The sequence below is a fragment of the Neoarius graeffei genome, chromosome 18 (assembly GCF_027579695.1).
Source record: "Neoarius graeffei isolate fNeoGra1 chromosome 18, fNeoGra1.pri, whole genome shotgun sequence".
NCBI lineage: Eukaryota > Metazoa > Chordata > Actinopteri > Siluriformes > Ariidae > Neoarius > Neoarius graeffei.
This window is the reverse complement of record NC_083586.1, coordinates 28,035,970-28,061,920: the sequence shown is the minus strand read 5'-3', so window position 1 is coordinate 28,061,920 and position 25,951 is coordinate 28,035,970. Positions and strand designations below refer to the sequence as shown.

Genomic DNA, 25,951 nt, shown 5'->3' with positions numbered 1-25,951 from the left:
TCATCCATATACATATACAACCCCGATTCCAAAAAAGTTGGGACAAAATACAAATTGTAAATAAAAACAGAATGTAATAATTTACAAATCTCAAAAACTGATATTGTATTCACAATAGAACATAGACAACATATCAAATGTCGAAAGTGAGACATTTTGAAATTTCATGCCAAATATTGGCTCATTTGAAATTTCATGACAGCAACACGTCTCAAAAAAGTTGGGACAGGGGCAATAAGAGGCTGGAAAAGTTAAAAGGTACAAAAAAGGAACAGCTGGAGGACCAAATTGCAACTCATTAGGTCAATTGGCAATAGGTCATTAACATGACTGGGTATAAAAAGAGCATCTTGGAGTGGCGGCGGCTCTCAGAAGTAAAGATGGGAAGAGGATCACCAATCCCCCTAATTCTGCACCGACAAATAGTGGAGCAATATCAGAAAGGAGTTCGACAGTGTAAAATTGTAAAGAGTTTGAACATATCATCATCATTTACAGTGCATAATATCAAAAAATTCAGAGCATCTGGAAGAATCTCTGTGCGTAAGGGTCAAGGCCAGAAAACCATACTGGGTGCCCGTGATCTTTGGGCCCTTAGACGGCACTGCATCACATACAGGCATGCTTCTGTATTGGAAATCACAAAATGGGCTCAGGAATATTTCCAGAGAACATCATCTGTGAACACAATTCACCGTGCCATCCGCCGTTGCCAGCTAAAACGCTATAGTTCAAAGAAGAAGCCATATCTAAACATGATCCAGAAGCGCAGACATCTTCTCTGGGCCAAGGCTCATTTAAAATGGACTGTGGCAAAGTGGAAAACTGTTCTGTGGTCAGACGAATCAAAATGTGAAGTTCTTTATGGAAATCAGGGACGCCGTGTCATTCAGACTAAAGAGGAGAAGGACCACCCAAGTTATCATCAGCGCTCAGTTCAGAAGCCTGCATCTCTGATGGTATGGGGTTGCATTAGTGCGTGTGGCATGGGCAGCTTACACATCTGGAAAGACACCATCAATGCTGAAAGGTACATCCAGGTTCTAGAGCAACATATGCTCCCATCCAGATGATGTCTCTTTCAGGGAAGACCTTACATTTTCCAACATGACAATGCCAAACCACATACTGCATCAATTACAGCATCATGGCTGCGTAGAAGAAGGGTCCGGGTACTGAACTGGCCAGCCTGCAGTCCAGATCTTTCACCCATAGAAAACATTTGGCGCATCATAAAACGGAAGATACGACAAAAAAGACCTAAGGCAGTTGAGCAACTAGAATCCTACATTAGAAAAGAAAGGGTTAACATTCCTATCCCTAAACTTGAGCAACTTGTCTCCTCAGTCCCCAGACGTTTACAGACTGTTGTAAAGAGAAAAGGGGATGTCTCACAGTGGTAAACATGGCCTTGTCCCAACTTTTTTGAGATGTGGTGTTGTCATGAAATTTAAAATCGCCTAATTTTTCTCTTTAAATAATACATTTTCTCAGTTTAAACATTTGATATGTCATCTATGTTCTATTCTGAATAAAATATGGAATTTTGAAACTTCCACATCATTGCATTCCATTTTTATTTACAATTTGTACTTTGTCCCAACTTTTTTGGAATTGGGGTTGTAGAATCTCCTCACAAGTTAGTTCCTCTTCTGTCTTAGCAAAACCATTCTGAGTATGTTCTAGACTGTGTTTGACTTGCTCCAGCTTCCACCTTAAACAATGTTGATGCCTTCTGCATTATAAATAAGTAAATATTTATAAAGTTTCTGCTACGGACATAATTTTAAGCATCCAAACTACTATAAGCTTTTAGTGCGTCTCAGATATAAACACACTATCAACAAGGTCATGCTACACACAGACAGTTACTTCAGACAATTTTTTTTTTTCAACTTAAATTCTTAAAGCATCAGGTAAGGACAATCATTTATTTTTAACTTTTGCATATTTGTTTGCTTTCTGGGAGACTCCAAGCCTGAGCTAGTCATTTTGAACAGTTTTACATTTAAAAATGACACCACCAAAAATGTTTTAGTATTGTTTACCTCACTGGAATGAACTATAGCGCACGCCCCCCACCCCCACACAAAGTTTTGAATTAGAGACTTAATACCGGTGTCTGGTTCGTACCTCTTTGGATTGAGATCCCAGTGCTCTGGACAGCACTGATCATATGTTTACAGCAAAATAAATAAATCAAGCAACATATATTTTTCCTCCACATATGTTTCATATGACTTTTATCCTAATTTCAGTACTTTTTTTTAATAGAGTACGAATCTATAAACAGTAAGTTTTGTCCCCCAAGTTTTAGTCAAAAGAAGAAGAAAAAAATCTGACTTTACATATACTCATATTCTGCAGCCAATCATGATTATGAACAACAACAATTTTATTTAAAATCACACATGCACTTAAGCACAGTGAAATTCCTCTCTGTATTTAACCCATCTGAAGCAGTGAACACACACTCAGAGCAGTGGGGAGCAGTTGTGGGTTAGGTGCCTTGCTCAAGGGCACTGCAGCTCAAGGCTGCCCCATATTAACCTAACTGTATATCTTTGAACTGTGGGGGAAACCGGAGCACCCAGAGGAAATCCATGCAGACACAGGGAGAACATGCAAACTCCACACAGAAAGGCCCCCGTCAGCCACTGGGCTTGAGCCCAGAACCTTCTTACTGTGAGGCGACAGTGCTAACCACTACACCACCGTGCCGCCCTTAACAGTATCTGAACTGAGAAACAGGCATGTAAAACATGCACAAAAACACAAACTACATTCAATTACAAACTACTAAGGAGGTACCCGTGTCTGAATGCCTGCCATAGATGCTCTCTTCAAGCCCAGCACACCTGGCCGGTTTGAGATGACCACCACGATCTCAGCAGAACTTGATGGCTTCTTGGTCTGCTCCATCAGTGCCTGTAGATTGGTGCCTACCAACACATTACATACCAACATCTTACAATCCCAAATCAGAAAAAGTTGGGACGGTATGCTGAAATTAAAACTGAAAACAATGATTATTTACAAATCTTTAACCTGTATTGCACTCAATTCAGTCAGTTTCTTTGGGCTGCTTACAGTGGCATGCAAAAGTTTGGGCACCCTTGCTTACAATATCTGTTACTGTGAATAGTCAAGTGAGCAGAAGATTAATTGATCACCAAAAGGCATAAAGGTACAGATGACTTTTTTTCAGCATTTTATGCAAGATTTGTGGGGATTTTTTTTTTTTTTTTACAACTGTAGAGTAAAGAAAGGAAAGAAACGCCATGCAAAAGTTTGGGCACCCCAATCCATTTGAGTTTTTCGGTAACTTTTACCAAGGTTTCAGACTTTCATTAGCTTATTGAGCTGTAGCTGGTTCAAATTAATCGTTAGGAAAGGGCAGGTGATGCAGATTTCAAAACTATAAATTTTCTGACTCCTCAAACTTGTCTCTAAAATCAACAGCCATGGGCTCCTCTAAGCAACTCACTAGCATTCTGAAAAATAAAACAATTAATGCTCACAAAGCAGGAGAAGGCTACAAGAAGGAGAAGCATTTTCAGGTAACCGTTTCCTCAGTTCTTAACATCATTAAGAAATAGCAGTTAACAAGAATGGTGGAGATCAAGTTGAGGTCTGGAAGACCAAGAACACTTTCTGAAAAGAATTGCTCATTGGATTGCCAGAAAGGCAAATAAAAACCCCCATCTGAGTGCAAAAGACCTTCAGAAAGATTTAGCAGACTCTGGAGTGGTGGTGCACCGTTTTACTGTGCAGCAACACCTGAACAAATATGACTTTCATGGTACAGGCAGCAGAAGAAAACCTTTCCTGAATCCTAGCCACAAAATTCACGTCTGAAGTTTGCAAATGAACATCTAAACAAGCCTGATGCATTCTGGCAATATGTCCTGTGGACCTTTTGGCCACAATGTGCAAAGGTGTGTTTTCAGAAAAAAAGGTGCCGAATTCCAGGAAAAGAACACCTCTCCAACTACTGTATGTCTGTGAAGATTCTCAGTCATACAGGTCATAGTAAACTGTGGGTGGTAAAAGAGAGCAACTGGACTTGCTTGAAGATTCTTGAAGATGTTTCACCTCTCATCCGAAAGGCTTCTTCAGTTCAGAACTGAAGAAGCCTTTCGGATGAGAGGTGAAACGTCTTCAAGAATCTTCAAGCAAGTCCAGTTGCTCTCTTTTACCACCCACCTCTCCAACTATTAAGCATGGGGGTGGATCGATCATGCTTTGGGCCCGTGTTGTAGCCAGTGGCACAACAAACATTTCATTGGTAGAGAAAAGAATGGATTCAAATAAATACCAGCAAATTCTGAAAGCAAACATCACACCATTTGTTAAAAAGAGGATAGGTTCTACAACAAGCTAATGATCTGAAACACACCTCAAAATCTACAGTGGACTACCTCAAGAAGTGCAAGTTGAAAGTTTTGCCATGGCCCTTGTAGTCCCCCAACCTAAACATCATTGAAAATCTGTGGATAGATCCCAAAAGAACAGTGCATGCAAGACGGCCCAAGAATCTTCTAGAATTAGCAGCTTTTTGCAAGGACGAATGGGTGAAAATCCCCCAGGTAAGAACTGTAAGACTCTTAGCTGGCTACAAAAACCATTTACAAGCTGTGTTACTAAGTACTGACCATGTCAGGTACCCAGACTTTTGCTTCAGGCCCTTGTCTTTTTTTTGGTATTTTGTACCTGTAAATGTAATCTTGCTGAAAATATTAAAGAAATGCATTGTCTTTACCTTTATGCCTTTTGGTGATTAGTTCATCTTCTGCTCACTTAACTATTCACAGTAACAGACCTTTTAAGAAAGGATGCCCAAACTTTTTCATGCCACTATATTTCCGAAACACATGCTTCAACAAGCCATTCAGATTTGGCTCAGCTTTCTATGTCACAAGGGGAGATCATTAAAATTATCCCTCCTCCTCATTTGAGTATTTCCACTCATGGCTTGAGAACTCGTATCATCTCTAGCCGCTTTATTCTGTTCTACAGGGTCGCAGGCAAGCTGGAGCCTATCCCAGCTGACTACGGGCGAAAGGCGGGGTACACCCTGGACAAGTCGCCAGGTCATCACAGGGCTGACACAGACACAGACAACCATTCATACTCACATTCACACCTACGGTCAATTTAGAGTCACCAGTTAACCTAACCTGCATGTCTTTGGACTGTGGGGGAAACCGGAGCACCCGGAGGAAACCCACGCGGACACGGGAAGAACATGCAAACTCCGCACAGAAAGGCCCTCGCCGGCCACGGGGCTCGAACCTGGACCTTCTTACTGTGAGGCGACAGCGCTAACCACTACACCACCGTGCCGCCTGGCTTGAGAACTGCTTTTGCAAATGAATATTCACGAGGAAAGTGCTACCTGATTAGCTGATTGGGGGGAGGGGGGGTTTGAACAGTGGCTCATTATCATTTAAAGGAACAGGCACTCAAATCAGCCATTTTGAACAAAACTGTTTAGACAGGGTGACAAGGGAGCTGTGGTGCATTATCCGTGTGGTATGTTGACCAAAGCATGTCATAGACATTTCAGTAAGATCTCAGGGAATTGTGTCAACTTGTGGAAAAGGAGTAGAATGCATCACCTTTAAACCTTAAAGGGCTGATGACACGAACATGACTCTATGCAATTTCTTAAATAAACTATACAACATGGCAAACATGTTAGATCTCGGTTATAATTACGTGAAAAGAAGCTGTTGTTACGCGAATATCCAACTTTTAATTGCACAGCGCAAGAAAACTGGGTCCGTGGCTCGCGGCCATGTTGTGACGTCAGCGGAAGAACACGCTGCGGTTCACTGGCTGTCTACTCAATGGAAATGGCGCATGAAAACGCCGGTGAACTCTCTAGCTCTTCCTCTTCTGGGAGTCTAGAATTGTGTTGTGAGTGGGACAGATCGGAAGATTCAAGTGATGACGAACACGGGTGCATCCAACCGTACAGGTTTGAACCTGTTACTGTGCAATCTGAGAGCGACTCTGACTCCGACCCCGAGATGGACAGCGGACAGGCAGACAGCCCAGCATTGAACACCACAAGGTTGGATAACAAGGATTGGTAGGTCAACCCGTATTTGTTCAAAATGTTACGGAATCAATATTTTAACATTGTGTATTGTTGTCTTGCATGTGTAAACACTGCTTATCTCATGTAAGCCGTATGCTACACTGAATACATAGTTCCTAATGGAGCATGCAAACGGCTAACATAAGCTTACGACTATGCCTGATCCGTGATACATTTAGGATAATATTGGCAGGCACGTCTTCTAGTTTATGGCTTCTTAGTTTTATCCTTGAATGAAGCAAAATATTTGATAACCTACATCAGTGTAAGCAAATGACAATCTGTCAGGGCTTTGAACCGGTTCAAGGAACGAAAACGAAAACCGGGAACTTTTTCTATTTCACATGGAACAGAAACGAAACCAGAAACTTTATTATTTTTTATGTTCCGGAACAGAAACGCTTATTAAAAATAATGGTAACCGGTTAATACCGGTTTTTATTTCGTTCCTCAAAGTTTCTGTAGCCTACAAATAGTCATTCTTCTCCTGCGCAAGTTTCTATGACCCGCTGGGGTTCACTTCCTGTGTGACGTTCGCTGATTGAATGGAGAGAGCGGGAAGGTGGACTACTAGTGAGTAAATGCATTACTGAGTGTCTGAGCAAAGAAGAGCCTGAACGATGCAACCTCCCTATTGGCTGTTTGTAAAAATGTATCAGTTGTTGCCCTTTCCACGGGAATCATCGCGGGCTCGAGAGACGAGACCTGACGAGTTAGTTCGTTGGTAGCAGAACAAAATGTCTGGACACAAATCGGGTTTTCAGAAAAGGAAAGAAAATAAACGGAGGGTCGAAAATACAAAAAAGGAGGCAGAAAATGCAAAACGAGTTTTAAGGTAGGACAAATGGTTACTTTTCTGAGGCAGCCCGCCGTGGCTGCCTGCAGGCTTATTTATTATAGCCCATTTAGTTAAAATAGTTGATATAAAATGTTTATAGTTATAGTTATGTGATGGTTGTCTTGATTTAGACTGGTGGTTTTTTTTTTTGGGGGGGGTTGCGCGATGTTGCACCCGGGTCCAGATTAGGGCAGAACCGGCCCTGGCTACATTTCAGGTGTAGTTTGTTATGAATGTATGTACTTGCATAGATGTGTACTTCCAATATGGCGCCTAACAAAATCTCGCGGCGCGGTGACGTCATGCGGTAGCCCTCTATAGGGCCTGACTAGCCTTTGGTAACACACTAAACGAATTCTCTTTCATTTTTGGCACTTTTTCTGTTTGTGTAGATGGGAAGACATACTGAGAATCCAAATCGCCAACATTTGAAATAATAATTGTTTTGAATTATTTCTTGTCTTATTTAATGAAGGTTGTAATAGAATTAGCCTACATTTGGCTTAAGCTGGATGAGACAGAGACATAATTTTATAGCCATTTGTTAAACAGCTGAGAGGGAACGTAATTAACCGTTCCGGGAACGAAATTTTTTTGTTCTAACCGGTTCGGGAACGTCTATTTAATGGTGGAACCCAAAACCGGAAACGTTAAAATTCCGTTTCTGTTCGGAACGAACCAATAGGAAAAAAATTCCGGTTCAAAGCCCTGCAATCTGTAGCCTACTTGTCTGGCTAAGTTAGCTTTCCCTCAGTGTTTGCTTTGAGAAACAAGCTTTCACAAGCAAATACAGGACTGATATCACGCCGACTTTATGATTACATTTATGATTATCATGAATGTGTACTCTATGATGTGTACTCTATGAGCGCTCTGGAGCGAGTCACTTCCAAGATGGCCGCGCAGACCGCATGGTTACTATTTTTAGCATCATGTCGGAGCACTCTATAGCTCTACGTACCTTTATCTTATGTCGTTTCTCAACACGTTCTGACAGTTGGACTGTCTTTGGAGGAGTCGCCTTGTCCCAGGCGACTGCTGGATCCAGCATAGCTACTAGTAGACCCCCTCCGGAATACTGTAGGCACTGCTGATGGTAGCAGCACACGTTTGTGCTGAACTGAACACCCAAGAGATTCTTTTAAGCTGGGAAGGGTGTCAAAACAATCCAAATCAAAGTGTTCAGAGCACAGGACGGATGTTGGTGAGGGCTCCCACTTGTCACGAGTGCGCCTGACTTGCTTCACCCACTTCGCATGCAGCTCGGGATCTCTGGGAAACTTGAATAAACTTACCCCATCCTTGTGGGTTTTGGAGCAAAAGCCGGCAACACAACACGAAGGCATAATAACTATAAATTATAATAATAATACTAATAATGATAAACTGAACACCTCTCGCATCAACAACAAACTGGTAAGTTAGGAGGAAGATTCTTTCGCTGACGTCATATAGCCCCTCCTCCTCTTTCATCTCCTGGGTGCTGCAGCCCCGTCAAATTTGCCCAAATAGCCACGTTTATCATAACTTGTAAAATAGGCGCCTTCGTGAATTAATATATGGATCATCGGGAATTACTTTTTATGTTTTAAAACATTGCCAAAGATGTCAAAAACGTGTCATCAGCCCTTTAAATGTACACACAAATGATGTTTACATGTAAAGGAAGAGCTACAAGGTTAGACTCCCCATCACAGACATTTGGTTAAGTAAATAACTACAGTTAGTAATAATTAAATAGAACCAAGTACAACGTTCACACACCAGTCCCCGAGATGAGCACAGCCACTTTGGTCCTCTTACGAGAGCTGGAATTTGTTTGACATGTGCCATTCTGCGCTTCGTTGGTATCAGCAGAAGATCTGGGACCTGCTTTCAGACTGTGCTCCAGGTTTCTAATGACCACAGATTCTGCACCTATTTACCATGCACACAAAAATGAAAACCAAGTTAATGACAGGCTCTGGATTATGATGGTTAACATAATGATATATGGTTCATGCCCTTTTGCTAACCAGAGTGTTATTTTCCAGCTCAAAATGGACCATTTAAAACATTTTTTACTTCCTTTTCCATCCATGAATCATTTGTAAATCAAGCCAACTACATAAATGTTCATGTTGGAAGTGTTTGTTTTTTCTAAAATAAAACAATCATTAATTAACCATATTTAAAAGTTTTTATTCCTCTATTCTAATCCCAATATAAGGTTCCTAAACAGATCCTAAAAGTAGGATAAACTATAAACAAGCGTTAATTCCATTCTTTTTGCACAGACTGCATTTGGCCACAGTAGGTTTTCAAAGCCATTAGACCTACAGCTGCGTTTCTATTGATGAGGACATGTTGAGACACACAAACACCCAAGCTATGAACTTTTACTTTTCCTGTTCAACATGTTTACTGGAAGCTGTTTCCTAGTCTGGGCTAGTTTTAAGCGTTTCAATCCACATCAATGGCATTCAGCGAACATAAATCTCAATCCTGTCATGGTTCCCTTGTTTCAGTAGTCATTGCGATTTGTAAGTGAAATGTAAACGCTTTAGAAAATCCATTGAGATCACTTTTAATACTCGGATTATTTAAGATCATATTCTATAAAAGAGGCCATGATTATACAACCTGTAGTTTCACAGAAAAGCATTTGTAATGGTTACTGATATTCATAGATAAACAGGAAAAATGAAAAGGCTGATTTGTTAATTGACTCACAGCCTCATATGGTTTTGTTGAGCTGTGTTGCATTTTCAGTTGGCATAACTTTTACTGTTGCCATACCTCACATGTGGGTGTTAGTTTTCTTGGAGAAAACTAAAAGGGCACTTGGTAGAGTGCATACCTCCATCAAGCTACATATTTGAATTTGCATCAAAATCTAAAATCAATTGTTCCTTGGCCCGTGGCTCACCTTTCCTCAAAAGGTCATCAAAATCCGTTCACTACTTTATGAGTTACGTTGGGAACAGAAAAACAAACAAATGGAGATGAAAGCATAACCTCCTCCAACAAAGTTGGTGGAGGTAATGAAGCATGATGTCAGGAACCTGTAGGCTGTAACTCAACCAATGGTTGACAGGTGTATATAAAGCATACACCTGGATTCTTTATGCACAAAATGAAGTGATGCAATTTATATCCTGTGCTACACAGTGACTGTAAAACACTGAATACACTGAATGAAATCATTTGAGGTGTGATCTTGATCCAAGATATTTGGAAGTAAATGATAAGCTAGTAATAATAGGATAGAAATAATAGGCTGCATGGACCAAAAAAAAATAATAATAATAAAATTAAAAAAACCCACAAAATCATCATTAAGCAGTAAATGTAAAGTAGCATTTCTGTTCAGGTACAGTTACAGATGATTAGGTTTACATTACTTTAAACAACACCACATAACTGATTGCATGCATTATTAATTTTGTACATTCGCTGAAAGGATTGATTCTCTCCCTAACCCGTATCCGTTATACTGACTGCAATCCATAACCAAATGATGTGTGGATTTTAAGCTTCTTCTGGATATCAAACTGCCATTTCTCATCCATAGTAAGCTCACCAAGAAGTTTGCATGTGATTGAGCCCACAATCCAAGCCTCTTCCTGGGCCTGCACTTGTCTTAGTACCCTCTGTGCATCTTGCTTGCTCACTACCAACACTGCGCCGAGGCCACAATTAAAAGTGCGACTCATTTCCTCCTCAGAGAGCACGCCTTCCTTTTGGAGCCAGGAGAATACAGGTGGAATTCGCCAATGCATGGCATCTTAAAAGGGAGAGGGGGGAAAAAGAGAAAGAACCCAAGCACTGCATTAAATTTAGTGTTTAGATATAGAACAACAAAAAATGAAACATATTAGCATGGGGGGGGGGGGGGGGGGGCACTGACAGAAGGCTGAGAGGCAAAGATGCCTTTTTTTTTTTAAGTAGTTTTGCAGCCGTTATTGTATATGGAAGGTATTGAACTGCCTGCTGTTTCTTGAAGAACTGCAGTATAACAATCATCTAACCTTAATCAGCTCAGGAAAAGTTTTATAACATTTTAATTAAATGAGGTATGAAAAAAATGGTAAAATATGTACTTTTATAGCTCTCCATGACTAGAACTTGAAAACCCTGTTCATCAGAAGAACATCATCTAATTCATAGGGTTCTTATATACAGCTATGCTCAGAAGTTTACATACACGGACATGACCGTCATCATGGAAATGAAGGTCATGCTAACATGGGGCTTTCAGTGATTTCTTTGAACTGTTCTTTTTCTTTGGCAGAATGACTGTCCAACATGCATCTTAAATGAATGAATATAAATAAATACATACACAACATACATAGTGGTGCTTGAAAGTTTGTGAACCCTTTAGAATTTTCTATATTTCTGCATAAATATGACCTAAAACATCAGATTTTCACACAAGTCTTAAAAGTAGATAAAGAGAACCCAGTTAAACAAATGAGACAAAAAAATTATACTTGGTCATTTATTTATTGAGGAAAATGATCCAATATTACATATCTGTGAGTGGCAAAAGTATGTGAACCTTTGCTTTCAGTATCTGGTGTGACCCCCTTGTGCAGCAATAACTGCACCAAGTGGTCGACCAACAAAGATTACTCCAAGAGCAAGGTGTGTAATAGTCGGCGAGGTCACAAAGGACCCCAGGGTAACTTCTAAGCAACTGAAGGCCTCTCTCACATTGGCTAATGTTAATGTTCATGAGTCCACCATCAGGAGAACACTGAACAACAATGGTGTGCATGGCAGGGTTGCAAGGAGAAAGCCACTGCTCTCCAAAAAGAACATTGCTGCTCGTCTGCAGTTTGCTAAAGATCACGTGGACAAGCCAGAAGGCTATTGAAAAAATGTTTTGTGGACGGATGAGACCAAAATAGAACTTTCTAGTTTAAATGAGAAGTGTTATGTTTGGAGAAAGGAAAACACTGTATTCCAGTATAAGAACCTTATCCCATCTGTGAAACATGGTGGTGGTAGTATCATGGTTTGGGCCTGTTTTGCTGCACCTGGGCCAGGACGGCTTGTCATCATTGATGGAACAATGAATTCTGAATTATACCAGCAAATTCTAAAGGAAAATGTCAGGACATCTGTCCATGAACTGAATCTCAAGAGAAGGTGGGTCATGCAGCAAGACAACGACCCTAAGCACACAAGTCGTTCTACCAAAGAATGGTTAAAGAAGAATAAAGTTAATGTTTTGGAATGGCCAAGTCAAAGTCCTGACCGTAATCCAATTGAAATGTTGTGGAAGGACCTGAAGCGAGCAGTTCATGTGAGGAAACCCACCAACATCCCAAAGTTGAAGCTGTTCTGTACGGCGGAATGGGCTAAAATTCCTCTAAGCCAGTGTGCAGGACTGATCAACAGTTACCGGAAACGTTTATTGCTGCACAAGGGGGTCACACCAGATACTGAAAGCAAAGGTTCACATACTTTTGCCACTCACAGATATGTAATATTGGATCATTTTCCTCAATAAATAAATGACCAAGTATAATATTTTTGTCTCATTTGTTTAACTGAGTTCTCTTTATCTACTTTTAGGACTTGTGTGAAAATCTGATGTTGTTTTAGGTCATATTTATGCAGAAATATAGAAAATTCTAAAGGGTTCACAGACTTTCAAGCACCACTGTACATATATTTTTAAAAAATTGGTCCACACATTTTTAATTTATTTTGGGTTTTCTGAAGTCAACACAGTCAAATTTCCACATATCCATTTAGATTATTAATTCAGTTTTGATGAAAAAGTACCAAATTTCAATTACCAAGGCCTCTTAACTTCCTGTTAGTGATCATGACTGACTTCAGCTGGGAGCTTCTCTGTGCCAACATAAAAAGGGTTTGTGAGAGCACTCACTGGATTAAAACACAGTGCAATAGGAAAGTCCAAGGAGCTCAGTGTAGATCTGAGAAAGATAATCATAGATTTACACAACTCAGGAATGTCTCTTGGAGCCATTTCTAAACAACTGCAGATTCCAAGATCATCAGGTCAAACAACTGTACATGGGGGGGGCGCTGCTGAGCATGGATAGTGAGTAGACGTGTCCCAAGCCAGCTCCTGAAACATTCGACAATAATTTAATGCAAACTTAATAGTTTACAGCTGTACACCTGCCAGTGTAAACCACAGTGACACATTTTACTAGCGAAATGTCAAAACGGAGAAAGACCACGGGGGAACGCGAAACTTCGACTCTAACCAGGGCCAAAGCGGATGACAAGGCAAAGGCTAATGACACCGAGCCTACCTTGGCTAACGTGATGAGTCTCATAGAAAAGTTCAGGGAAGAGACTCATACCTCGATTGCAGCTGTACAATCAACTGTAATGTCTTTTGGGGGGCGCTTGACAGATGTTGAAAACTCGCTGGGAGATATAGACTCCAGAACATTACATTTGGAGAGCCTGTGTGCCAAGCTAGCTAAAGAAAATGCTACCCTAAGTGAGAGACTAGAGGACCTGGAAGCTCGCAGTCACCGTCAAAACTTAAGAGTGATAGGCATCCCGGAGGATACAGAGGGACCAAGGATTACAGAGTTTATGGAGGAATTTTTCAGCAAGACTTTAGACATGCCCAACCAACCGAATCAGCTGCCTATCTGTGACAGGGCTCACCGAAGTCTCGTTGCTAAAAACCCCAGGCACCCCCCCTTGACCGATCATTGTACGGGTGCATCATGACCAGGTAAGACAAGAAATACTTCGGTGATCAAGGGAGAAGGGTGCGCTGACTTTCCGAAACAACAGGGTTCACATTTTCCAGGACTGGCCCCCAGACGTTGCGAAAAAAAGAGAGCTGCATTCAAGGATGTAAAAGCCAAGATGAAAGATCTCCCTGATGTACGGTATGGCCTGATTCCCCCAGCAAAGCTGCAGATCACCTTCCGAGGTAAGCGACAAGTTTTTGACAAACCAGAGGACACGGAGATTTTCTTTGCCAGCACTATCGTCCCTGCACTAGGGACAACTCCGGATGAAGCCGTTGGGGTCGAACATGACAGTGAAATTGCTGACTGATGCATAATTAATACAATTTACAATAACGTTACGCACGTCCTGTTAACTGCTGTCTAAGATGCGTCCACAATTCCACAATGAAGGGAGGATGGAAAATGCCACATTCAGACACCAGATGTCACGTTGTTTCTGTTGTTTGACAGGGCTCTAGTCTGTTAAACTCCATAGTGAGTAATGATTGATGTTTGCAGATTGATAATGTATATTATGTTAAGGAGCGCTGGTTCTAATGCTAAATGCACCAACTTGTGCACTTCGACGGGAAGAATGGAAGTGTCAGGGGGGAGGTGGGTTTTGTTTCTGGGGGTTTTGTTTGTGTGTTACTTCTTTTGGTATGTGTTTTTTTTTTCTCTTCTTGTTTGGACAGAACATTTTTATGTTGTCTACAGTAGAAATGGCAGATTGCAGGGTACAAGTGATTCTTTTAAGTGCACCACAATTATTTACTTCTTATATTTCAGTATGTCAGTATTGCTATAGCAGCCCTTAAGGTGTGCTCATGGAATGTACATGGCATTCATAACCCAATTAAATGGAAAAAAATTTTATGCTATCTCACAAAGGAGAAGATTCAGATAGCTATGTTACAGGAAACACATTTAACTGATTCAGAACACCTCAAATTAAAAAAAGACTGGGTAGGTCAAGTATATCACGCCTCTTTTAACAGTAGGAGTAGAGGCGTTGCCATTCTGATACACAAGTCCCTTCCACTGACTGAAGTGGAGGTTAGGACAGATAAATTAGGTCGATACGTTTTAATCAAAGGCCTTTTATATGGAGAATATACATCTTTTTTGAATATTTATGCCCCTCCAAACCACCCAATAACATTCCACACGTATGTATTTTCTATTTTTTCAGACTGGTTGTTTCCCTCTTCAGTGGTGGGTGGGGACTTCAATTGTTGTCTACATCATCTTGATAAGTCCCATAAGCTGCAACTTAGTTCTAACCTCAGTCAGTCTCTCTTGCAATGCCTTTCTGAGTTAGGCCTGCTTGACACCTGGAGAACATTGCACCCCAATGCTAAAGAGTATACATTTTATTCAAATGTACACAAGGCCTCCTCTAGAATTGATTTTTTTTTTTTACACCTAAAGTGTCAATGGGGAAAATTATTTCATGTTCAATTGGAAATATTTTGATATCTGACCATGCACCAGTGTTTCTTGAAATTTCATGTTTGGCTGAGAGACAACATGGTGGGTGGAGATTTAAAAATTACCTGTTAAAAGACCCCTATTTCAAAATATTTGTCAGGGCACAGTTCCAATATTTTATGGCAGTCAATAAAACGCCCGAGGTAAGACCTCAACTCTTATGGGACACATCTAAAGCATTCATACGAGGAGGCATTATCTCATACATGGCACACCAAAAAAAAAAAAAAAAAAAAAAAAAAAAACTCAAGCCAATAAGCGCCTGGAGTTGGAAAATCAGTTATCAGATTTACAGAGGAAGTTTAATGTCAGTCCATCACCTGAAATACGGTTACAACTTGATGCAACTAAAACAGCCCTCGAGACCATTCTTACTTCAGAGGCTGAGAAATCTTTACTTTTTTGTAAACAGAGGATGTATGAGTACGGGAATAAGCCTAGTAGATACCTTGCAAACTTAGTACGCGAAAAAACACAATCACAGGCTATACCAGCTATAAAAGACAAACACGGCAATAGACAATATCATAATAAGGACATTAATGCCATCTTCCAGTCCTTTTACAAGAATTTATACAAATCTGAGACAACACAGGAGTCCAAACAAAATATGCTGAGTTTTCTGTCTAACATTGAGTTGCCCTGTCTCTCTTCAGATCAGAGGAAATCACTCAATGACCCCATTACTAGGGAAGAACTACTTACTGCAATAGGCCAACTCAGTAATAATAAGGCTCCTGGGCCTGATGGCCTCACAGCAGAATTTTATAAAGAATTTAAAGACTGCTTAGTAGAGCCACTACTTTCTGCACTGGAACAGTCTTTTGAAGAAGGTACTCTGCCAAGCTCTGCAACTGAAGCTTGTATATCTCTAATTCACAAGAAGGGTAGACCAGCAGATGAGTGTGCATCATTCCGCCCAATCTCCCTGTTAAATTTAGACAGAAAACTGCTAGCTAAAATATTAGCAATGCGACTTGAGACTGTGATGCCACAGCTAGTGTCTGCTGACCAGACAGGGTTTATAAAGGGTCGCAACTCTTGTAATAATGTAAGGAGGCTTTTAAATTTAATACAGTATGGCACCAGGATGACAGACGAGGCATTGGTAGTGTCACTAGACGCAGAAAAAGCCTTTGACAGAATAGAATGGCCTTATTTGTTTCATATTCTAGAGTGTTTTGGGCTTGGGGATAATTTTATAAAATGGGTAAAAGTGTTATATGCTGCGCCAAAAGCATGTGTGCTAACTAATGGCAAACGTTCTAATGTCTTTCCACTTGGGCGGGGTACTGCTCAGGGATGTCCATTGTCACCCCCCCTCTTTGCACTGGCCATAGAGCCATTAGCAGAGGCTGTTTGCACAGATTCTTGCATTAAAGGTATCCAGACACAAATGAAGCAGCATAAAATTTCACTTCATGCTGATGACATCCTATTATATATAAGCAAACCCATGGACTCTATCCGTCGCATTATTGAACTCATCGATATGTTTTCTACATTTTCTGTATACAAGATCAATTACCTAAAATCAAAGGCAATGTGTCTCTCCAAGCAGAATCCCTGTGTCTCTGCTGATGCCTCCCCATTTAAATGGTCCCCCTCAGGGTTTACATATCTAGGCATTCATATCACCCCTCTCTTACCTGATCTGTATAAGGCTAATTTTGTTCCCCTTATTCGCCATATTAAACAAGACCTTGCTCGCTGGTCTGGTCTACCACTTTCACTTTTGGGTAGGGTGCACCTATTCAAAATGAACATACTCCCACATCTATTATACCCCTTCCAAATGGTTCCAATACTATTGACACGCGCATCCTCTAAAGAGTTAAATAGTGCACTCGTATCTTTTCTATGGCACAACAAAGGCTCAAGATTGAAATTGGCAAGATTACAACTCCCAGTAGAGAAGGGTGGACTAGCTGTTCCCGACATTAAGTTATACCAATTGGCATGCCAATGCAGATATATTCGAGACTGGTTTCAGGAAGATCCAGAATCCACATGGCTGGATATCGAGTCTAAGAAAATATCCCCTATATCTTTAAAGAACATTCTATACACATCAAAGAAATGGGCAAGCTCAGCTGTCAAGGAAGATTTTCTTTTACAAAACACTCTTAAAGTTTGGAGGTTGATAAGGAAAATAGAAGGCCAGGATAAAGTCACATCTCTATTGACCCCACTACATTTCAATCCAGATTTCCCTCCCAGTCTTGAGAAAGGTTCTTTCAGTGTGTGGTATGACAAAGGCATTAGGACATTAGGGGATATATGGGTAAATGGCTCAGTGTTAAGCTTTAATCAGCTAACAACTGGAAAAGAAATACCAGCCACACAACTTTTTAGATATTTCCAACTGCGTAACTATGTTGTAAACACTCAAGCAGTGTCAGACTAGTTGTACAACTTCCTCTCTGGAGATTATATTCATTGGCGAAAATGACTCAAAATTAGTTACAAGAATTTATTCCGAGTTCTGCAAGGTGATGAAAGAGAACACAACGAAAGTTCATTCAAAATGGGAGGCTGACTTTGGTGTTCAAATACAAACAGAAGATTGGGACAAGTTGTGGATTAATCTAAATGGGTGTTTTACCACTAATAAAGCAAAGGAGTTAAAATTTAGAATTACACACAGACTACATATCACCCCATTGCGACGTAATAAAATGAACCCGGATCTATCAAAGTTCTGTAATAAGTGCAAGATTGAGGAAGGTTCATACATCCACTGCCTGTGGGATTGTGTACACATTAATAAATTTTGGGGAGATGTACTCAAGGAAATCAATGTCATTATGGGTAAAACAATTCACATCTCTCCTTTATTTTGTATCCTGGGTATGGACTACCCCCAGATATCTCTGTTAACAAGTTGATACTTGTAAAAATTTTGCTTTTCTGTGCCAGAAGATGTATTCTGTTACAGTGGGTGTCAGAAAAGCCCCCCAATGTAACACAGTGGATAAATGGGGTATTGGAACTCATGCCACTTGAGGCCCTCAGCTTTTACTTAAAAGAGGAACCTTACAAGTTTGACAAAATTTGGGGGCCATTTATGACTTACCTGGGCCCTGACTGTTTAGAGACACTGACAAAAGGGGTATGTGGGTTGGCTTGGAGAGAATAGATTGTGATGCCCATATGATTATGCCTGTACACTCCTTATTCTTATTGTACTGAATTATTATTGTGCCTTTGTTTGATGTCAATTGCCATAACATGTAATTCTGTCTATGTTCAATAAATAAATTAAAAAAAAAAAAAAAAAAAACTGTACATAAGTACAGGTTATTGGGAGGTGTAGCCACTTTGCCAAGCCACTTTTCTGGAAGACCTGAACCATCACCCTCAGCTGAGAGGAAGGTAGTTCGGATGGTCAGGAACAACCCAGGAACCACCAAGGCACAGGTCTGTCATGAACTGGAAGCTGCTGGAACATCAGTGTCAGTGTCTACAGTTAAGAGAGTTTTACATCGCCATGGACTGAGGCAGTGCCATCCAAGAAAGAAGCCCATGCTCCAAAACTGACTCCTTCAAACTTGACTAAAGTTTGCAGCTGACCAGATGAGTGAAGAAAAAGCCTTCTGGAGGAAAGTTTTATGGTCAACTGAAACAAAGATTGAGCTGTTTGGCCACAATGACCAAAGTTACAAAGAAATACTGTACCAACTGTTAAGCACAGTGGTGGTAGAATCATACTCTGGGGCTCTTTTGTTTCCAGTGGAACAGGTGCATTGCACAAAGTGGATGGAATTAAGGTATTAGGCAGAGACCCGTCCACCCGTAAATTTGACGGGCGATTGCCGATTTCAACGGGCAAGTATACACACAGACGGATACTGAAACGGACGATAATGCCGAAAATTTTCGCACATGAATACTCCCACATGTCGTCCGATAAATCCAGTTATGTTCCGCCCACACACGGACTGGCCATCGGGAGTAGCGGGAGTTTTCCCGGTGGGCTGGTGGTTCAGTGTGGGCCGGCGGAGAAAAAAAAAAAAAACAGTTGCGCGCTGGCCTTTAATATGATAAGCAATGTTAACAGTTTCTTTAACAAACTGTTAACATTGCTTATTACAGTTGCGCGCTGGCCTTTAATATGATAAGCAATGTTAACAGTTTGTTAAAGAAACTGTTAACATTGCTTATCATATTAAAGGCCAGCGCGCAACTGTTTTGTTTTTTTTTTTTTTTCTCCGCTGGCCCACACTGAACCACCGGCCCACTGGGAAAACTCCCGCTACTCCCGATGGCCAGTCCGTGTGTGGTTCCGCCATCATTTACAAATCGTAAGAAACACAGTTTAATACGAAAAATACTGAAAACTTGAAATGAAAAATCAGAATATTTCATCGTTTCCGCCATTTTGGCCCGCACTGAATCTTGTAACATGCGGACTGAATAAATCGCGAATTCTGATTGGTCGAAAATTGCCAAACACCCTGCGTTGTAGTTTCCTCTTTCTTGGCGGGAGAACCGCATTTTTTTTTGCTGACTCACTCTTCTGGATCAAGATGAATCCCAACAAACGCCCCAAATTGAATGTGACAAAAACTGATTCGTTTTTCCACAAAAAGACAGAAAAGGTATGTGTGATACATTGATTAACAAGGGGGTTTCATTGGGGTATGGTAAAATAGAATACTGTTGTTTTTTTTTTTTTATTAAATACTGTAACTAGATCAAAAGATTATATACAATTCATTGTTGTTTATTTTCTTTTCACTTTTGTTACCAAATCAAACACCATACATACATCTGATACATTCAGGAGTGAAACTGAAAAAAATACAAAGTAAAAATATGCAATATTTCTGATCAAAAATTACACGCCATTTCACCCTGAAAATGTCCTAGAATGCAGGAAATGAAGTCTAAATTTCAAAAATTTTCTGGGGGGGCATGCCCCCAGACCCCCCTAGAGGGACTTCGCGCCTGCGGCGCTCGTCTTCGCACCTGCGGCGCTTATCAGGATTATATAAAATATTATTTTTGACTGGTAAATTTCTTTTTCTGCCTAATACCCTAGATGGAATAATGAAGGATGATGACTACCTCAGAATTCTTCAGCATAACCTCAAATCATCAGGAACTTGGACACAACTGGGTATTCCAACAGGACAGTGACCCTAAACACACATCAGAGCTGGTTGTGGAAGACAAAGCAAGCTAACATTAAGCTTAAAACAAAGTACTGACGTCAACCCTATTGAAAATGTGGATTGTGTTTAAAAGTCAGGTCTGTGCCAGGAAACACAAATTCAATACACACACATCCAACCAGAATTCTGTCAGAAACTTGTTGATGGCTACCAAAGGCATGAAGGCCAAGGTGAAATGTGCTAAAAGACTTTTAACCAAATATTAGGTGAACTGTATGTATATTTTTGACCCTGTATGAATATGACAGTGTTGATTTCAGAAAACTCAAAATAAATTAAAACAGTATGATTTTCTATTAAAGATGTATGTTTTACAATCATTCTGCCACAGAAAAAGAACAGTTCAAATAAATCATTGAAAGATCAACATTTACAGTGCCTTGCAAAAGTATTCATACCCCTTGAACTTTTTCACATTTTTCCACCTTACAACCACAAACTTAAAAGTTTTTTATTGAGATTTTATGTGATAGACCAACACAGAGTAGCACATAATTGTGAAGTGAAACGAAAATGATAAATGGTCTTCAAAATTTTAAACAAATCAAAATCTGAAAAATGTGGTGTGCATTAGTATTCAGCCCCCTGTACTCTGATACCTCTAAATACAATCCAGTGCAATCAATTGCCTTCAGAAGTCATCTAATTAGTTAATAGGAGTCCTACTGTGTGTAATTTACTCTCAGCATAAATACACTTGTTCTGTGAAGGCCTCAGTGGTTTGTTAGAGAACACTGAAGAACAAACAGCATCATGAAGACCAAAGAACTCACCAGACAGGTCAGGGATAAAGTTCTGGAGAAATTTAAAGCAGGGTTAGGTTATAAAAAAAATATCCCAAGAAGCACTGTTCAATCCATCATTCAAAAATGGAAAAAGTATGGCACAACTGCAAACCTACCAAGACATGGCCGTCCACCTAAACTGGCAGAGCGAGTAAGGAGAGCACTGGTCAGAGAAGCAGCCAAGAGGCCCATGATCACTCTGGAGGAGCTGCAGAAATCCACAGCTCAGGTGGGAGAATCTGTGCACAGGACAACTATAAGTCGTACACTCCACAAATCTGGCCTTTTTGGAAGAGTGGAAAGAAGAAAGCCATTGTTGAAAGACAGGCATAAAAAGCCATGTAGGGGACACAGTAAACATGTGGAAGAAGGTGCTTTGGTCAGATGAGACCAAAGTCTTTTTGGCCTAAATGCAAAGCGCCATGTGTGGCAGAAAACTAACACTGCTCATCACCCTGCACACACCATCCCCACTGTGAAACATGGTGGTGGCAGCCTCATGCTATGGGGATGCTTTTCTTCAGCAGGGACAGGGAAGCTGGTCAGAGTTGATGGGAAGATGGATGGAGCTAAATGCAGGGCAATCCTGGAAGAAAACCTGTTGGAGGCTGTAAAAGACTTGAGACTGGGAAGGAGATTCACCTTCCAGCAAGACAATGACCCTAAACATACAGCCAGAGCTACGATGGAATGGTTTAGATCAAAGAATATTCATGTGTTAGAATGGCCCAGTCAAAGTCCAGACCTAAATCCCATTGAGCATCTGTGGCAAGACTTGAAAATTGCTGTTCACAGATGCTCTCCATCCAATCTGGCTGAGCTTGAGCTATTTTGCAAAGAAGAATGGGCAAAAATTTCAGTGTCTAGATGTGCAAAGCTGGTAGAGACATACCACAAAAGACTTGCAGCTGTAATTTCAGCAAAAGGTGGCTCTACAAAGTATTGACACAGGGGGGCTGAATACTAATGCACATCACATTTTTCAGATTTTGATTTGTTTAAAATTTTGAAGACCATTTATCATTTTCGTTTCACTTCACAATTATGTGCTACTCTGTGTTGGTCTATCACATAAAATCTCAATAAAAAACTTTTAAGTTCGTGGTTGTAAGGTGGAAAAATGTGAAAAAGTTCAAGGGGTATGAATACTTTTGCAAGGCACTGTACATACACGGACATGAATGGCATCATGGCAACTTCGGACCACAACTGGTTCTTATACTGTAATATATTTCAAATGTATTATATGAAATTAACCCCCCCCCCCAAAAAAAAAAAAAAAACTAAAAATTAAAGCTAAATTGAAGTGCTCCTCCTACCCATGTCTACAGCCAGCTCTTTAGGCAGAACTCTAGGAATGTTCTCCAAGAGCCCGCCTCCAGTGATGTGGGCGTAGGCCTTCACTGCTCCACTGCGCAGGATTGGTTGGAGAAGGCGGCTATAAATTTTAGTTGGTGTGAGCAGCACCTCACCTGCGAAACAACACTACTGACAATGATCAGTAAATCAGAGTATAACTGCTTATAATCTGGGCATGACTTGAAAAACATTCATTCATATTGCTTTTATTTTGCTGTTTATTAACTGCTTATAAATTAAGTAAGGGCCTTGAATATGCATTCATTTCAGACTAAATATTGTATCTCACAAACAATAGGAAATTTGATTATTCTATCCCACAGATTAAACATAAAATAAATGTTTTGCAACTTATGTAACTCCTTATAAAGTCGTGTGTTTAACAAGAAATACATCAGGCATCCTCTTATCCCAAAACCATTCAAAACTTTTTAATTAGTTTTTGTTTGTTTGTTTAATTCAGAGCATCAACAATTTAATATGGCTAAGGTTTCTTGACTTTAATTGAGTGATGGGTAATGATTAAGATTAGCTGACATTACACAACAATTTCAGTTACTTTGAATTACTGTGAGACCTCTTTAAATGTGTGACATCAGCCATAAGCAGAGTTTGTTTCATCTTTCGCTGTCATTGCCTCAGTTTATTTTGTAACTGTATTACCTGTAAATTTGCCAAATGTTCCTTTTATTACTCCATTTTAGGCATGTAATGATTCACCCAATCCACAATATTGGGTTCAAGATACAATTTTCCCAGGATATTCTTAGGGGAAAAAAAATTACCACCAAAAATATACAACATTTTCCTATTCTTTATCTACTTAAATAATAAATATTCATTACCAAAATATTCCTTTTAATAACAAATAAGCCTTTTCTTAATAAACTTTCATGAACATTTGTACTACCTATATTCTCTCTCTTTATTTACCCACATTTGTAAAGGGTGGAGTAAAATATTGTCATGTATTAATTAAAATATTCCTTTTATTTAAAAAAAGCCTTTTCTAAATGAACATTTATGAATGTTATAGTCAGGCTTAAACATAAAACTCTCTCTTTAGCTTTCAGCAGTCTGTAAAAAGAGAGCGCCGAATTCCTGTTAAATCTATTTGTACAGTCAATCACACAACAGCTCTTTCCCATTTACATCTGTTGTATGCTTTCACAGCATTAGAGCTACATTACTTACACCTAGGGTGAAGTCATATGTATTCCCACTAAGATTACACAGCCTAATAATCGTGATTCATTTATTATTTTAGCGATTTGAATCTTCATAAATTTGTATTGTGATTTATCATTGCACCATGCATCATTACATGCCTATTTCTCTCTCTCATTATCTCTACAATTTTAAAAATGTATACATCACCATAAAATTTGAGATGAAACAAATTTAAGGAGCATGAAGGATCATTACAAACAAGCAAACATCACTCAGACTCACCCACTGTTTGCCCTGGTTGTCCAAATGAAGCTGGAGAGCTATACTGAAGTCCAGCTCGCTCCAGAATCTTCCTCACTAGGCTAAAGCCATTGCTGTGCACTCCAGAAGAGGCTACTCCAATTAGCACGTCACCTTCCTGAATGTCTCCTAATCTGGGGAGAAGGCAGTCCCGTTCCACAGCACCAACGCAAAATCCAGCCAGGTCATACTCTCCTGCACCGTATACTCCTGGCATCTCAGCTGTCTCACCACCTGAATACAAAAACACACTACATTGTATGAAAAGGTGGCATAAATACTCGCTCGCTTTCAGTATTTCATCCTGGTCAGAGTTATGGTGGATGCAGAGCCTGCTGAGTATAAGGCAGGAACACTAGTCATTCGCAGCATAACTTTGTAGTTTCTATCAATAAACAGAATTTTTTAAATCAATTAAATGATTGTTAATTCAAGTGCTAGGTGAAAAGGAAGGTCTTTAAATCTTTGTATGAAGGCAATCTGTGATTCAGGTGCCCAGACTGACAGCCAGGGGAAGGTTTTGACTTTGGAAGCAAACTGGTGTGGGCTGGAAGCACAGGAAGCCCATGACAGGAAACACGCAATGGTGTGATATGGGAAAAATCAAATGTGATCACAGTGTAAACACAGGTAAGCTACTTTGCTTGAAATGTCCGCTCTAACTGCTTGATTACTTGGCAAGTCTTGGTGAATGTCTTAACTGTATTGTTGCTTTTTGTGTCATTTAATGCACTTAAACCATGCTTTTGAGCTTTGTTCTGAACAAGACACACATGGCTGTACTGAAACTACTTAATATTTATACCCTATGTATTAGGAAAGGTGTGTTTATTTCATTACATTTACAAAAATGCAAATGAGTAAATGCAGCGCTCACCCAGCAGGGCACAACCCGCCATTTGGCAAGCTTCTGCAATCCCACGAATCACAGAGGAAGCCACACCTACATCCAGCTGCCCACAGGAGAAGTAATCCAAGAAGAAGAGTGGCTCTGCTCCCTGAGCCAAAACATCATTCACACACATGGCTACCAGGTCCTGGCCAAGGGTGTTGTGGATGTTGCATGCCTGTGCAATCTTGGACAAACGGATGTGGACAAGAAAGGAACTTTTGTGCTCTTACTCTCCAGCAATACTTCAGAAAGTACAGAAAAACCAGATGAAGGAGAATTTCTGTACCTTAAGTTTGGTGCCGACTCCATCAGTTCCAGCTACGAGTATGGGGTCAACAAATCCAGCAGCTTTTAGGTCAAACAGTCCGGCAAAGCCTCCGAGCTCAGCGTTGCATCCTGAGTCAGTCAGAATAAAGGCATCATATATATATATATATATATATATATATATAGACATACACACACATACATTATATATATACACACATATACATGTGTGTATATATACATACATACACACACACACATATATATATATATATATATATATATACACACACATATATATATATACATATATATACATACATACATTATATATATACATACATACATATATATATATATACATACATATATATATATATATATATATATATACATACACACACACACACACCACCTTACATCAGCCAAAACACTTAAACTGTACTTGGTCACCAAAGCTTGTAAAATTATTAGATTAGAACTTAAATCTGAAATCAAAAGGGGATTTTTTTTTTTTTTTTAAATTAGCTCATGTCCATGGTCATATTGTGCATGATTTATCAATACCAATCACTTAAAAAGCAAAATTCTTGTATTGTGGCCATCTCTAACTTTTGACATTGATGTATGCATGAAGGCAAAGGAATATGCATGTATATTCATCACACACACACACGTTTATTGCTTACAGGGACCATGTACAAAATGCATTAATTGCATAAAGGGAAAAGATGCTTTGTACCAGATTTAGCTACTAGCTAACTTTCATCTGCCAATAACATTGACCGACACCCCCCCCCAAAAAAAAAAACTCCAATAATTATGGAGCAAAAATACTAGAAGTATT

General features: G+C 39.9%; 1 protein-coding gene across 1 annotated transcript in view; it reads right to left on the bottom strand.

Moving 5' to 3' along the window:
- gart (phosphoribosylglycinamide formyltransferase) overlaps positions 1–25,951 on the bottom strand; it is a 70,532-nt gene that overhangs the window by 6,777 nt on the left and 37,804 nt on the right. The window contains exons 13-19 of the mRNA XM_060898635.1: positions 25,124–25,233; positions 24,823–25,021; positions 23,928–24,179; positions 22,436–22,588; positions 10,507–10,710; positions 8,709–8,861; positions 2,812–2,942 (exon numbers count right to left, since the gene is read on the bottom strand). Of these exons, the coding sequence (XP_060754618.1) occupies positions 2,812–2,942; positions 8,709–8,861; positions 10,507–10,710; positions 22,436–22,588; positions 23,928–24,179; positions 24,823–25,021; positions 25,124–25,233 (1,202 nt within the window). The remainder of the gene's footprint in view (positions 1–2,811; positions 2,943–8,708; positions 8,862–10,506; positions 10,711–22,435; positions 22,589–23,927; positions 24,180–24,822; positions 25,022–25,123; positions 25,234–25,951) is intronic.